The sequence below is a fragment of the Tupaia chinensis genome, unplaced genomic scaffold (genome assembly GCF_000334495.1).
Source record: "Tupaia chinensis unplaced genomic scaffold, TupChi_1.0 Scaffold000141_1, whole genome shotgun sequence".
Classification (NCBI taxonomy): domain Eukaryota; kingdom Metazoa; phylum Chordata; class Mammalia; order Scandentia; family Tupaiidae; genus Tupaia; species Tupaia belangeri.
In genome coordinates this window covers 1321308-1337396 of record NW_006159611.1, presented here as the reverse complement: position 1 = coordinate 1337396, position 16089 = coordinate 1321308, and the positions used below count along the sequence as shown (strand labels likewise).

The 16089-nt window shown below is 43.9% G+C and overlaps 1 protein-coding gene across 4 annotated transcripts in view; it reads right to left on the bottom strand.

Annotated features, from left to right (window-relative positions):
- The window catches only part of CDKAL1 (CDKAL1 threonylcarbamoyladenosine tRNA methylthiotransferase), a 492813-nt gene that overhangs the window by 174209 nt on the left and 302515 nt on the right, over window positions 1–16089 (bottom strand). For all 4 annotated transcript variants that reach the window (XM_006145110.2, XM_027770551.1, XM_027770552.1 and 1 more), the window contains one exon: window positions 15822–15988. In XM_006145110.2, coding sequence (XP_006145172.1) covers window positions 15822–15988 — 167 coding nt within the window. The remainder of the gene's footprint in view (window positions 1–15821; window positions 15989–16089) is intronic.

Below are 16089 nucleotides of genomic sequence, written 5' to 3'. Positions count from 1 at the left end.
GAAATCCTACCAGAAGAGTCCCCAGAAGGAGAAAAAGCTTTTGGGTACTGAGAACTCCTCGCCTTTTCCAGGAAAAGCTCTGAATATTCCTCCCATCTATTACCCTACCCTGCTCCACCCCCACCATTACTCATGAGCTGTATCTTAAACTCTCAGCTCGAGATCAGCGAGGAGCTGATTCAAGAACTTCTCTTGTTTCTGTTACGTGGCCACTGAAGAAAGCCTGTGCCCTCAACTCTGTCTCAGTCGGTAAAATGGCTTCATGATGCCAAATGGCAAAAAGAGCCCAGCTTGGAAATAGATCAAAACCTGGTCCACTACATGATAACATCACACATGTCGGATTATTTAAATGTGGCTAGTTTGCAGATTTTTCCTTAGTACGGATTGTCAGAAATGTGTGGATTATTTTAAAGATTCCAAATATTTAAACTAAATTAAATGGCTCTCCTCATAGCATCTGAAATTAGGAGATAGCAAATTAATGAGATCTCTGCCGTCTTGTGCTACCGAACAACACGGATATTAAATAAAATGTAAAGAAGGAGGACATCTTTCTTCTCTTCCCATCCTACCTTGTTCTCACCTGGTAACACTGCCACCACCTACCAGTTCTTTAACTGTGTCTAAAAATTCATTTAGATTTTTCACTGAACAACAAAACACGCAACATGAGAAACTTACAGAGTCCACTTCAAGGAAAATACGCTATTTTACCACTCAGTAATAGAATTACTAGTCTACTGCTCAGAGAGTATGAAAACCTGATAGTCTCAAATACAGCTCAGCGTTACAGTATCTAAGGATAGCCGAATATCTGCTTCCTGTTTATCTTTTAATCAAATATTCTGCATTGCTAGGTACAACGATAACTATCTGCAGTGAGGGAAAGTATCCCATCAAGCCTCTGACAGCCTCATCTGGATGTAATGAAGGAATCGGACTGTGAAAGGGTGAGGCCGTGAGAGGCAATGTCTACCTTTAATCCTAGCAGAAACAGCTGATGGGTCCGCCCGTGTGCCACCTATCAATCACTCCAGGAAAAACACTCGCCACATGCGGAGCCTGGAGCCAGCAGAGGATCTGGAGGGCCACACCCCGGCTGCATGTTTCAAGCTGACTTTACAAAACCCGGTCCAAAGCGAAGCCTTTGCAGCATTCCATGAGGAGTGCTCTGTAGGGTTCTGTTTGCATAGGAGCTGAGGAGCCACATCTGTGATATATTATAAATTCAAAGACGTCGCCAGTAAAGGGTTAGTATTTTATTTTTAAAAACATGCAGTTTTGGTTCAGTAAATTCTATTTAATCTCAAGAGTCTACAATTTTAGATTCGCTTCTATGTCTTGAGTCTGTAACTATGTACTGAGTTGGTGAAACTTAATTGATTATACTAATTTATATATTTAAATAAATATGATACACACCGTCAAAGTAACGGTTGAAATGATTATTTCACACCAAATACCGAATAATGATATGGCACGACAGTTCTTTGACATGTTTTTCCCCCCCTTTTCTTTCAAATTCCAGGTTACATAGAGGGAAATGAGCTTGATAAGATTTTAGAAGACTCAGAACTAGAGATCAAGGGGAAAATTTTAAATTGACCTCATTCAGCTTAATCCCTTCAAAGTGGTGTTCCCTTTTCAGAAAGACTCAGATGTGAATGGGGTCATCAAGATTCATCTAATTTGCCAGATTAATGACAAAAGTGATTCAAACTCAAAGCTTCTACTTCTGAGAACATTTCAATCCGATGATTTCCCATTCAGTTAGAGGGAGGATAAAGTAAAAGTATACAGATAGAAAAACAATGTTGGCGATTAAACTGAGGTATTCTCAAATCTGTGTTTACTGCCATGACACCAGAACCACGTTCTGCACATTTCAGAATGACTCTTTAAGTCTTGAATATTAATATTAATATTTTGGGACTCTTCAAATTAATTATATTAATATTAATTAATATTTTTACATGGTGTGTGATGGCTCTTGGAAGATTCTGTTGATGACGCAACAGGGAGTAGTGGAGGGAATGTCATCTATCAAGGAAATAAAAAAAGCTTTGTTATGAATCTAGACTAACAGCAGCTTCAAAACATGAAACACGGGACCAGCAATTAGCATAATGGCTATGTGGCTGAACTCCCATGTAGTTGACTGCGGTTTGAGTCCCAGACCGGGTGGCTTAAACTCACGCCGGGCACGTGTGCGTGTGTGCCCAAGATCCCGAGAGGAGAATGGAGAAGGGACTGCGGCGTGGCCATCTCCCCTCGGGGGTGATTTCTCGCTTTCTGTCTCTCTGTCTGTCTTTCTGGCGAGCACATAAGCCCTATAGCAAAAACCTTCCCCTACAAAAAAAAAAAAAAAAAAACCATGAAAGACAGTGATTGTGGACAGGTGACACCATAAGTGACTGATGGCACCTTTGACATGAAACACAAAATTGAAACGAGAAAATTAATTCAACCCCACACACTAATGGCCTAACAGATAAAGCGGCACAGCCTGTTTCAAGGCAGAAATAATATTTACTGATGTCAACAGGAATGGTGGAGTGAAGACTGCTGAAAAGCCACCCTTCCATAGAAATAATGAAGGCAATGACAAAAACAGAATCAACTTTTTTCAGAAATCTGAAACTTTATGAAAAGCTTGCAGCAATCTAAGGAATGTCTACTCAAGAAAAACAGGTACATTTTGGTAAGAACATTGAGCTATTTAGTGTTTTAATCTAATCTATTCTCATATTCCGCCCCTCAGCCTCATGATAGCCGGGAAAACCAACGGTCTTCAATTACGATGAAAACCAGAAGCCTAGCAGTTATTGGCGGGGCCACGAGCTCTTTCAAAGATCCATTCCCAGAAAATTGTCATTATTTTGACCTGTCCGGTGTATCCATAGAAGATATCACTCAACAGCTTCGTTATTTAACTTGACCTGGCACTCACCCAGTGAGAACAGCTTTTTGCCCACGGGCAATTATCAAAATAATCAGCTGCAATAGTGTAATATTACAACTGCCAGAGGCTGTAAGTAATAGTTGGGGCAAACAACCAGCAAACCAAGAAGCTTAAAAGGAAAAACTAGGGAATACGCTATCATTAGGGAGGGTTTTGAAAAACACTGACACACTCCCAGATTCTAGAATGCAGGTCTTGAGCATGCACAGAGCTGTGTATGTGTTCAGGTTGTGCATATGCTCAGAGAGGACTGGAGAAGGTACTAAGCGCTCACCTCTGGCTAACCCTAAGACCCACTCAAGGTGGAAGTGAAGGCAAGGGTAGAGTTGTAAGCTACCTAACCAAGCACTGAAGGCATGCCCCGACATACATAGTACTGCCTACAAAATGAAGATGTGTTGGCTCCAGGCACTTAAGGAAATCTGTGTCTGACCACTAACTCACTGCTAAACTAAGTCATGAAGACTTCACTGGGTGAAGATTCCATTGGCCACACCTGACAAAGAATACAGACATCACAAAATTACTTCAAAAAAGCCACTACACAAATACCAATAAATTCTGGAGAGAAAGAAGGATCTGATTTCAGAGCTGCTACACTGTATTATTTCAAATGTCCAATTTTCAACAAAAAATGATAAATTTGATTAAAAAACACAAAACTTAATAACAAAAACTGGCTCATGAAAAGTAAAAAAAAAAAAAGATTACTTAGTCTGAAGAACAGAAGTAAGAAATAATGAACAAAAATTAACAGAGCCCTAGAAATCTGTGAGATACAATTAAGCTTACTAACATAAAAATAACAAAATTCTGAAAGGAAAGGAGAGAAAGGAAAAACAAAATGTTTGAACAAATAATGGCTTAAACCATAATGTTGAAGAAAAATTCTGATTTATACACCCTAGAAATGTTAAGGACTCCAAATAAAATAGACTCAAGAAAATTTAACCCCTACACACTGACAAAACTCAAGGACAAAACAGTGAGAGAAAAGCAACATATCATAAATAAGAGACTCTCAATAAGACTAATAGTTAATTTTTGAAAGAAACCACAGGCCAGAAGGCTATGGGATGACATAAATCATGACAGAAAAAAACCCTGTTAAGCAAGAATTCTATATCCAGAGAAGCTATCCCTCAAAAGACATTCCCAGATAGTAAAAAATCAGAGATTTTCTAGCTCACAGATCTGCCTTACAAGAAACACTAAATGGTATCCTTCAAGCTAGAATGAAAGGACTCCAGAAAATTTCTGATACACAGGAAGAAATAAAGAACACCAGTAAAGGCAACTTTCTGGGTAAATGTAAAGAAAGGGTAAAGGTGTTTGGTGATTAAGGCACTGGGCTCACACATGGCTGACCACAGCTCCAGTCTCAGACCAGCTGGTCTGCTTGCTTTCTCTGCCCTCCCCTCACTCCCCCTCCCTCTCTGTGAAGTACATGTGCTCTGTGGCAAATTTTTAAAAAATAATAATAAAATTAAATAAGTAATTATTTTTACAAAGAAAACTACATGAAACACTAGATGGTCACTGTATAAAGATATAATGCAAGAGTGTAAGAAAGGAAATTAGGGAGAAAAAATAGAGAAGACATTTGTGGAACACAGAAATGATTTATTACCTGTTGATGATAACGTGTATAGTATTCTCAAGTGAACTGGTTGAGGTATATTTCACATTGAGTAAATTCTCCTTACAAGCTAAATGACGTATAGCAATTGAATGTATAAAACTAATACATAAATAAGGTACAACATTTATGACAATAACAGGACAAAGAAGGGAGAAGGAAGGACACAAAGAAGCCACGTTTTTATATATTCTTATATTAAGTTGATGTAACTCAAGCTAGATTGTTATAAATGAAGATGTTAATTATATTCCCTAAGGCAACCATTAAATATGTAGTAAAAGAAATATCAAAGAATTAAAATGGCACACTAAGGAATATTTATCCATCTCAAGAGGAGGCTACTGTGGGTTGACCTACGTTCCCTAAAGAGATGTGTTGGCCCTCAGTAGCTGTGGAACCAGGGTCTTTGCAGATGTAATCAAGTGACAATGAGATCATACTAAACTGGGTAGGCCCTCATCCAAAGACTGTTGAGTAAGAAGGGGACATGTGGACAGAGAGACAGAGGAGAAAGCCATGTGAAGACTGAGACAGGGATTGGTGTTACGTGTCCCTAACACCAGACAGCGGGAGAGAGGAACCACACAGGTCCTCTCTCAGAGCCTCCCAAAGAGCTAGCCCTGTCAACACCCTGATTCAGGGCTTTCAACCCCTATAACGGAAAGATAATTCATTTCTGCTACTGTAGCTAGGTAGGTCATGGTACTTCATTATAGTGGCCAAATTAATACATAGGCAGTTATGAAGGAATAGAGAACAATAAAAAACTACCAAGAGTAGGCTGAGGTGGGAAAAATGAAGGCTGAAAACATAGTAGCCAATTAACTACAAAATTATTGTCTCAAATTTCAACTGATGAGAATGTAGGCTAACATTTCATACAGTACTGTAAAATAAACTTAATGTAAAGATTGTTTTATAAAATTTGTGTTTTTGTCTTTTGTTTTTAATGGTAGTGAGGCATGAGTATGGGAGTGAGGAAGGCAGACAAGGAAGATGGAAGAACCCTCCAAAGGGTCTCCAGGGGTCCCTGACAAGTCTAGGGTCTCAGAATCTTGGGCATGTGCTCACATGCTAGGTGTGTTTCCAGATCCACATCAGCCATGTGGCTTCCAGTACACTGCAGTCTAATATGCTAGAGACGCCACTATCTAAGAAACCGGGTTGTTGGAAAAGTCACGACGTATTTTTTTCTATGTTTTTCAAGGATCGTTTATTTAAGGAACAAAGATCAATAATCAATGATATACTGCCCATTTTGTTCAATAACTTTTTGCCAACTTTCAGTGAGTTTCATAATTCCTCATTCATAGAAAGACCAGACTTTATTGGCAAAAAACAAGATGCTGATTTACAACCTCATCTGAATTGAACATCAAACAACGCAAGGAGTTGTGAAGAGAGTGAAACAAGTGGGAACCTGAAGGTACAAGGTCAGGCAAGTGTGGTACAACACATCCCATCTGAGCTCCAATAATTTCTGACAGCGACCAAACGTGTGGCCTCGTGTTGTCGTGATGGAACACAATGAGCTCTGGACCCTTCTGGACGATGGATTCATTTAAACTGTCCAACTGCCAACAGTGTACATTCAAACTGGTTGCCTGGTTCCTCGGCAGGAGCTTAAAAAACACAACACCTTTAAAACCCCACCACACTGAGAGCATAACCTTCCTCTGATGAACGTCTGCTTTAGATGTCGTTTGAGGTGAATTGTCACATCAGGACTAAGACCGTTAGTGCATTACGTTGTTATAAACAACCCACTTCTCATCATCAGTTAATAGTTGCTTCAAAAAAGGATTGTTTTCCTCATGCTTAATGAGCATATCACAGATGTTTATACACGCCATTAAATGAACTTCTCTGAGTTCATGAGGAGCCCAAACATCAAGCTTGCTTGTGTACCCCAGCTTCTTAGGGTGGCCATGAATGCTTGAATGATGGATGGTCAATGATTCTGCAGCCTCTCGTGCCATGAAACATACTTGTACACTGATCTCTTGATACAGTATGGGACAATAAATGACCATGACATAAAAACGGAAATGAATAATATAGGTACAAATTAAATCCAAGGGTTTACTAAGATACGTTATTGCTTAGAATTCTAAAAACCACATCCTTGCCTCTAAGTGATATAAGCCATTACTACATGCAGAAATAATTATATAGAAATAATTCTCCTCTAGTTTCCCCCATGGAAGAACTTTTCCTAGACTGACACTGAACAGCCATCTCCTCACTCTCACCATCCAAAAGGACGAAAAACACAACTGACTGTGAGGTGGCCGAGGGCAGGGGTAGGGTGGACGGGGGAGCAAAGCACACTTAGATCAGCCCAACTTTCCTTCTCATCTTCTTCCTGCAGGAGAAGGCGTATTGCTAATTTGTTTTTCACCAGTAATGAAGGTGATTTTGTTGGGTTGTTGGAAAAGTCACGACGTATTTTTTTCTATGTTTTTCAAGGATCGTTTATTTAAGGAACAAAGATCAATAATCAATGATATACTGCCCATTTTGTTCAATAACTTTTTGCCAACTTTCAGTGAGTTTCATAATTCCTCATTCATAGAAAGACCAGACTTTATTGGCAAAAAACAAGATGCTGATTTACAACCTCATCTGAATTGAACATCAAACAACGCAAGGAGTTGTGAAGAGAGTGAAACAAGTGGGAACCTGAAGGTACAAGGTCAGGCAAGTGTGGTACAACACATCCCATCTGAGCTCCAATAATTTCTGACAGCGACCAAACGTGTGGCCTCGTGTTGTCGTGATGGAACACAATGAGCTCTGGACCCTTCTGGACGATGGATTCATTTAAACTGTCCAACTGCCAACAGTGTACATTCAAACTGGTTGCCTGGTTCCTCGGCAGGAGCTTAAAAAACACAACACCTTTAAAACCCCACCACACTGAGAGCATAACCTTCCTCTGATGAACGTCTGCTTTAGATGTCGTTTGAGGTGAATTGTCACATCAGGACTAAGACCGTTAGTGCATTACGTTGTTATAAACAACCCACTTCTCATCATCAGTTAATAGTTGCTTCAAAAAAGGATTGTTTTCCTCATGCTTAATGAGCATATCACAGATGTTTATACACGCCATTAAATGAACTTCTCTGAGTTCATGAGGAGCCCAAACATCAAGCTTGCTTGTGTACCCCAGCTTCTTAGGGTGGCCATGAATGCTTGAATGATGGATGGTCAATGATTCTGCAGCCTCTCGTGCCATGAAACATGGGTTTGAGTCGATCAATGCCTTTATTTTGTTATCGTCAACCTCTGTGGGCCTCCCTGACTGTGGAGCGTCATTGAGATCAAAATCTCCAGCTCGGAATCTCATGAACCATCACTGGCACTGAAGTTCTTGTAGAGCATTGTCACTGTAAACTTCACCCAACTTTTCACAAGCTTGACGCGCATTCTTCTGTTTACAGAAGTCAAAGAGTAAAATGCGGTGAAGATGCAGTTAGGTCTTCTACCTTCAACTTGTAAAATCTCCAAAGCTCAACCAAATCACTTATTATTATTACTATTACTATTTTTGGAATGAAGCTAGAACTGTCAGCTTTCAAATGACATGGCAATAACACAGATGCAAATGACCCTGGTACTCCCCAAAATGAATGAGCACCTGTCGCAAAAATGCGTCATGACTTCTCCAACAGCCCTATGTACTTTGACAAGGATATTAGGGAGGTTACTTCTTTACTGCCATATATTAGAGCAGACTTAGCCACAATGCTTGCTCTAAGTAACCAATGTTTAGAGACAACAAACTTCCACAGCCATTTTTAAAAATAGCAGAATCTACGCTCTAAAAGGATAGAGAATAGATTATTTTGCTCTTGGAACTAGTGAGCCATTAAGAGAACTTTCACCATATCTCCAGACAGTTCATCGGATTTTCTCTGGCCCACAGAAAGCTGCATCCTTGGATATAAAAATGATTCCCTACCCAAGGCCCATTTGTGTCCATTATCATGTTTGATGGTTCCACTAGGACACACCCAAACAGAGGTGTTCTTGGTAGTCACGGTAATATAATAACTTCTATGCTTCAAATCTAGGACACGATCATTCTTTACTATTAGAGGACGACGATGTGCACTTAAGCTGTATAAAGCTTAACATGTCATGGAGATGATCTCTGTGCAGAGAAAAGGGGATGTGAAGGAAAGAGCAGATGCGGATCAGGCTTAAACACAATGTGGCAGATTAGCAATCAACGGAAGCGCTCTAAGGACACGAAGTTTGCTTTTCTGACAAATATGCAGAACGTCCTTCCGCTGTTCCATGAGCCATTAACTTCATCACCCTCTTTCCGTTCCACACCATGAATCACCTGAAAATTCCATTACCCACCTGGTATCAAATATGAGCCTTTCGTTGCTCTAAGTGCTGACGTAGCAAGTGCCAAAGGTAGCCTGCCACCAGAGAAGGAACCAATGCCGGCCGAGCGCTCACAGGAAAGCGGGGCCTGCCTCCCACGTAGCTTTCTCCATGCTTGGGAGGTGAAGGCCGAGGCAGCCCTTCTCCAGGGCTCGGGCATAACCGCCTTCCTCAATCACTGAGGAAGGTGAGGCCTCCAGACGGCGTGTTGGGGAGCTTGCACGATGCGTATCCTGACGGGGGACAGGGAAATTTCACAGCAATACAATGAAATTAAGGGTTCAGGGACTGGCGACGTGAAAGGCCTCTAAACGCGCAACTTGAACCATGCACATTCTAGTTCCAGGGCCTCCCGTGTGAACGGAACGTACACTGGAAAACGAAGGTGAAACAGGAAGCTCTGTGTGCCGTAATGAGCATGCGTAAATCCCCGGGCTTCTCGGGAATGCTAGGGTGAGAGACCCCTCCTATTTGTCAACATATTCTGTTTGTTAAAAGATATACCTAGGAAGACACAGCTCCAGATATACACATGTGTGTGCATGTGTGTATATATGCATATATACACACACATATACACACATACCTATAAATACACACATGCACACATATATACATACACACAAATATATATACATACACATACATATATACACATGCACACATATATAAATATATATACACACAAACCTATAAATACACACATACACACATATATACATACACACAAATATTTATACATACACATACATATATATATACACACACACACACACACACACACATATATATACAAATACACACACACACACAATGTAGAGATTTCTGCCTTAGCGTGTGTGCACTCAATGGAGAGAGAGAGAGACAGAGACAGTGAGAGGGAAAGTGAGAAATCACCTCCCAGGGGGATGGCCATGCTGCAATCCCTTCCCCTCTGTTCTCCTCCCAAGATCTTGGGCACGTGAGCCCCTAGGTCCAGGCCTCAACCATGGTCGGCCATGTGGGAGTCCAGCGACACAAGTGCCACACCATCTGCTGGTCCCGACAGGCTCCAGATATCAACAATGACATCAGCTTCCTCATAGAGGGTTTGCCAAGGCCTCTTCATTCACCCCCTGACACATATTTTATCCCCACGTTCTCCTTCTTCTAAGGAAAAGGATCGTCCCTTGGGAATGCACATCACACATCCCTGATCTCATGAATAACAACCTAGGCCGATAGTAAGAGGGGAAAATAAAAGAACTAATGATATCAGTGGCTAAGTTCAGCAGTTTGCACTACGCTGGAGATTAAGGCATTTTATTTACGTATGCTCTGTATCTGTACGGAATATAGCACCGTTTACCTTCTCACATGGGGTCTATGTCCCCAAGCATGCCACATCATGATTTAGAAATGGGAATCAAGAGGCGTAGAGAAGCCCACAGAGCAGGACTCTGCAGAAATTACTGGGGGGCAGATAGACACAATTTTTCAGCAAGGCATTTTCTACTGTGTGCCCCAGGAAGACAGAGATAGTCGGTACTTTCTGACCTAAGGAATATTCATCGACAGAGTAGTTCACAGCCTCCCAAAAACACCCCGAGATGATAAGCATAAAGTAACATTCCCCAGTGAAAAGGAGTCACCAGTCCTGGGAGCAAATCTAATGATGAGCCGATTTCTTCTAGGGTCACTGAGCCCTGCAATCTCAAGCCGTCCCCAACACAGGGGCTTTGCAGCAGGGAGCTGGGCACGTTCTTCTGTGGAAAGCAAGAAAAGCTTAAAACTTCCTGGGCAGGGCTGGAAGTTGGGCTGAAGAGCAAGTGAGTATCAGACGAGCGAAGAGGCTGAGCCCCACCAAAGGGGTGGGGTGCCGGGTGGACCTGCAGCCCTGCTCGGAACAGCAGCGGGCATTGCTTCTGGTCAGTCGGTCACTCGCTCAGCATGCGGGACTGGGCCACCCTTTCCACAACGGTCCTCATTGCAGAGGGGCTGCTGCCAGGTCTCAGAATGAAGCTCCCACTGAGGCCTGATGACTGACCACTCAGTGAACATGAACCTGTTTCATATCCGGGGAAAGCCCCTCCTCCCCGATTTTCAGATAGGCACAAAGTTGTTTCCAGCTTCAGGGGCTTCGCTGGCCCCCTGAAACGTGCTCATGAAAGCCAGCATAAGAGGGGAATGGAGCACTGGAGGTCGTAAATAACGATTCAGCGTGTGCCCATAGACCAAACCACACGCTGACAGGTCTCAAAAGCTGTATGTGGACGGCAGCAATACAGGGTGTTCTTCCTTTCCACTTCCTTGCTACAAAATATTAAAACATCATCTAGCGGGCCCTTTTATTCATCAAGAAGGGGAAGTACATTGCACGTCACGGCCCAGAATTTATTTTCATAGTTTTCTATTGTTTTGTAAAGTGTAAACCCTAAGAAAATAAAACAACGTAAAGACCCTGTCTGAACTGCTGAGTTCAGTTTGGAAATTCCGGATTGCTTTGATGAGACCCCAGCACAGCAGACTGTGTGTTTGCTTCTACTTTAAAACTATGAGGCATTTTGAAAAGTCTGCCAAGCCGAACGCATTATTAATGCTCATAAATGACCGTGCAATAAAAATCCTTGAAATATCTCTGCTGTCTTTCACCAGATACATTTATCCTGTTACATATACAATTGGGTGTGAGTATAAAGTCGTTGAACTAGAAGTGAATTTACAAAAATCAAGGGGAGCAGGAAGCTTATTTGCTGTAAGGATTAAAAGATCTCCAAACTCCAAACAAATGTGATATTTAAAATACCACTGTTTGTGATGAGCCTGACATGATATAGAACATGCAGATACTAGATGCAAATATGAACGCTATACGCTTAATGAGAGCTAAATTAAAAGTAGTATGTCAATGTGAACATTGGTGTCAATATTTTTCAGCAATGTTTTACAAAGTAATACGAATTTGGCAATACACAATTCCCTTAATTTATAATTAGAACGTAAATCTAGTACTTAGCAAGAAGCAGTTGCCTTCTAAGATTAATCAACTCTCTCCCTCTGGAGCTGGCTAGAAGGGAAGAACTAAAGTTCTGATACAATTTTGAGACAAACAAGTCTCTTCAAGGGAGTTTATGGTTATTTTAAAAAATTATTCATAACAGACAAGACCAAGATCACTTAAATAAATAAAATCCACAGATATTTCCATTTTTCTCACTGCTCAGTGCTTTAATGTCATTTTCTTACCAGGCAATGCATAAAACTAAAACCCAGACGAAGTATCTAACTTTCATTTCCTCCTCAACTATCCAGTGTTGACGTCTCTAATGGAGATTATACAAAGCAGGATGGGCCAGCCAGTGGCGTGGCGGTTGAAGCTGCTGAATCCCACATGGTCGACTGCAGTTTGAGTCCTGGACTCCGAAGATTGAGACATGCCCGAAATCCTGAGAGGAGAACGGGGAGACGCGATTGCGTGTGGCCATCCTCCTAGGGAGATGCGCGCCCTCCCTCTCTCTCTCTCTCTCTCTCTCTCTCTCTCTCTCTCTCGTTCGCAAGGTGAACAAATAAAAGGTACCCCTCAGTGCAATCTTCCCCTAACTCCACACAGATCTTCTTAGAAGTGTGACGCATACGTGAGCAACGTACGGGCGTGATACAGTTTGCAGTGTTCCCGAAAATTCTCGTGCTGAGCCACTGTAATGAGACGAAGAGAGTAAAGGGCCAGCTAGTGGCATGGTGGTTAAGGTGGTTGGATCCCATATGGCCAATTGCGGTTCAAGTCCTGGACCCGAAAAACACGTTGATTTGTGGGCATGTGTGCCCCAAAATCCGGAGAGGAGAATGGAGGAGAAGGGACTGAGGTATGGCCATCTCTCAATTAGCTGTCTTCTCACTTTCCCTGTCTCTCTTCCTGCCTCTCTCCAGCAAGTACATGTGCTCTAAAGCAAATAGAAACTTGACCCAATCATGGTGTGGAAAGGTGGGGTTTTCGGGGTGAAGTGAAGACCTTGAGGGTGGAGCCCCCACGACTGCCCCCTGGTGGACGATGAGTGAAACGGGCACGGAAAAGAGTCAACAGAGGGCGCTCTCCTGCAGCCCCCACATCACGACGCACGGGAGAACCCCGCTGGAGGGCTCTGCACCTCCCGCTCAGGAGCTGGTAAACCTAGACTCTCCATCACCCAGGGTCAGGTACCTCCCATTACTAACCACAGAATGGACTAAAACAGGGCCAGCCCCACACTGTGCCAAACCAGGTGCTCTGCACGTATGCTGGGACACCTCCCATGTGAGGACGCAGCCCGGGGACAGCTAGCGCGCCACTGAGCACTGGCCCAGCGTTTGGCGTTCACGCATGAGGGGCATGTGGCCACAGGACCGACGTGCAAGGGCGAGGGTGAGGTCTCCCTGCGGGCGCGGTGGATTTATAGGAAGCAGCCATGGTGCACCATGGCGAGTGTCAACAGAAACGGGCTGAAGGTGCAAGCGGAGCAGAAAGCACAGTAGAGCCAGGCCCGAGGACAGCCAGTGGGGCTGAGCAGCCACGAGGCCTAGCCAGTGCAACTTTCCCACACCGGCTTCGTGGTCAACGCAAAGGGGAAGGCAATCCCTACAAGGCTAGCTTGTGGTAAGAAGGAAAGGAGATCCCATGTGTAAAGCAATCGGCATGGTTTCTTCAAAAGAAGGAGCACCCGAGGGTCTGCACTGAGTTTCCCGTCACCACTGTTACTATTACTAATCAATATCTGTTACATAAAGGACCAGGCTGAGGGCAGCACTCCTGACAGAACCCTAAAAGCGCATCCCATGTGAAGCAATACGATCGCCTACTCTCACAGTGCCAGCAAATGTATTAACAGATCTGCTTCCACACCATACTTTTAAGTAATAAGAAATTTTGATGTTTTCTTTTAAGTAATATTCTTTTCAGGCCATTCAATTAAGAAAAAAAAAAGTTAATAAAAGAGTTTAAGAATAAGAAAGAACTGCTAGAGGGCCAACCCCATGGCCTAGTGGGGATGGGAGCTAGATCTCGCACAGCCAAATGCAGTTCCACTCTCAGCCCCGGTTACTTGAAAAACACCCTGGCTACATGTGTGTGCATGACCCAAATCCCGTCAGGATGGAGAAATGGAGGAGTAAAGATTGTAGCATGACCCCCCCCCAATGTGATTGATTTATAAACAGCAAATCAGAATCCCACAATACCTCAGTACCGTGTTACATGTATAGCAGGTACTCTTACTAGGAAGACCGAGCTTGGAAAATGCGGATAACAAAACTGCAACTGCTGAACAACGTCACTATACGTTTATAACTAATCATCAGATGGTTTTCAGCCCCGCTCTCAAAACTGCTAAAACATCTTGCTGATCTGAAGGGGGTTTTCGACATAAGCCTCAACAAGTATAGTCCTTAAACCAACAGAAACAATCTTCCAAATCTTCAGGCACTTATGCCTTCAAATTTGCAACAGTACTTGCTGTTAGCTTTCTGGAATTAAATTTTCTGCACAAACATACTGTGGGAAACACACCTGATTAACAATGAAAGTGACTTGCCACCTGCGGCCCAGAGATTAAGGGAGGCAGATCCCACATGACCGACGGGGTAGTTCACGTCCTAGACCTGGCGGCTTGAAAAACATGCCAGGCACATGTATGTGCGTGCCCAAAATCCCAAAAGGAGGGGAGACCGAGAAGGAGGAAGCACGGAGTGACCGTGCCCATGGGGGTGCTTTCTCCCTCTCTCTGGCAAGTATACATGCCTTCTTGCAAAATTAAAAAAAAAAAAAAATACAGAAAAAGTGACTTGTTTCTGTACTTTACACATGACTTTCCAACAGCACTTACCAGATTCCATGTCCGTAACATTGGGTCTAAGGCAATTATTTCTTTTTAAAAAATATTTATTTTCAGACAGTGTTTTTTTTGCTATATGTGTGCTCATCAGAGAGTGAGAGAGACAGAAAGTGAGAGATCACCGCCCCCCTCCCGCCCCCGGGAGAGTTGGCCATACTGCAGTCCCTTCTCCTCCATTTTCCTCTCGGGATTTTGGCACATACACACACGTGTCCAGCATGAGTTTCTCCAGATCCAGGACTCGAACTGTGGTTGGCCATGTGGGAGTCCAGCGACGTAACCATTACGCTATCTGCTGGTCCCGTTAATACTGCTATTTCTCAGCTAGCTGTCACGGAAGTGACTCATACTTTTCCATTCAAACGGCTGCTCCCTCAACCAGATTCTTTGCTCCCATTACCACGGGGTGGCCATCAGGTGCCACGGTTACTCGGGCGCATGTCCCTTGGCCTAGTATGACACTAAGCTACTGGAGGGTGTGCGTCCGATCCATGAAGGTATAAAAACGCAGCTGGAGCACTCAGATCACCCTCGCTCACAGCGATCACGGGCGAATGGCGGGCAGGAGTAGCGACCTCCTGTGTCGCCCCTCCACTCCTCTTCCCGGTATCCCCGACGAAGGGGTGAGACGGAGAGCTCAGCCCCTAACTCAGGGCACCTCTCCTCACCAGCTGGCTAGACTGACTCGGCACGTTGGCGGTTCTGAACGAGGCCAGGGTTCAAACGCGGCATCCGGGGCTGGAACACGGAAAGGCTACAGGAAGAGGCAATGAACTGCACACAGGGGTGAGGGTTTCAAATGTGCGGCCACATTAATTAACGGCGAGGGAGTGAAAAAACCAAGTGTTCACTGAGAGAATGGTTCCCCGAAGTCTCGGTGATTCTGGGGAACCTGAGACTCTGAACCCTGTGGCCGTGGTTTTCCACGGAGGTTCCCGTCTGGGTCCGCAGTGGCCGGAGCCGCCCTTACCTCCAGGTGCTCGAGGATGTAGGGGGGGTTCGTCATGCCGAGCCTCAGCATCGCCCCCTCGGGGATCACGGCCACCAGTCTCCACAGCAGCGTGGGGAGGTCGGTGCCGACGTCTCTGCCGTAGGCCCCGGTGTCCTCGCTGGTCAGCCAGATCTCACAGACGCCCTCTGGGAACGAGAGCACAGCATGAATGCACCCGCGCTGCACCCAACACAGCTGCTCCCCTCCCAGGCCGGCGGTCCAGACCACGGTGCCGGCGGCCGGGCCT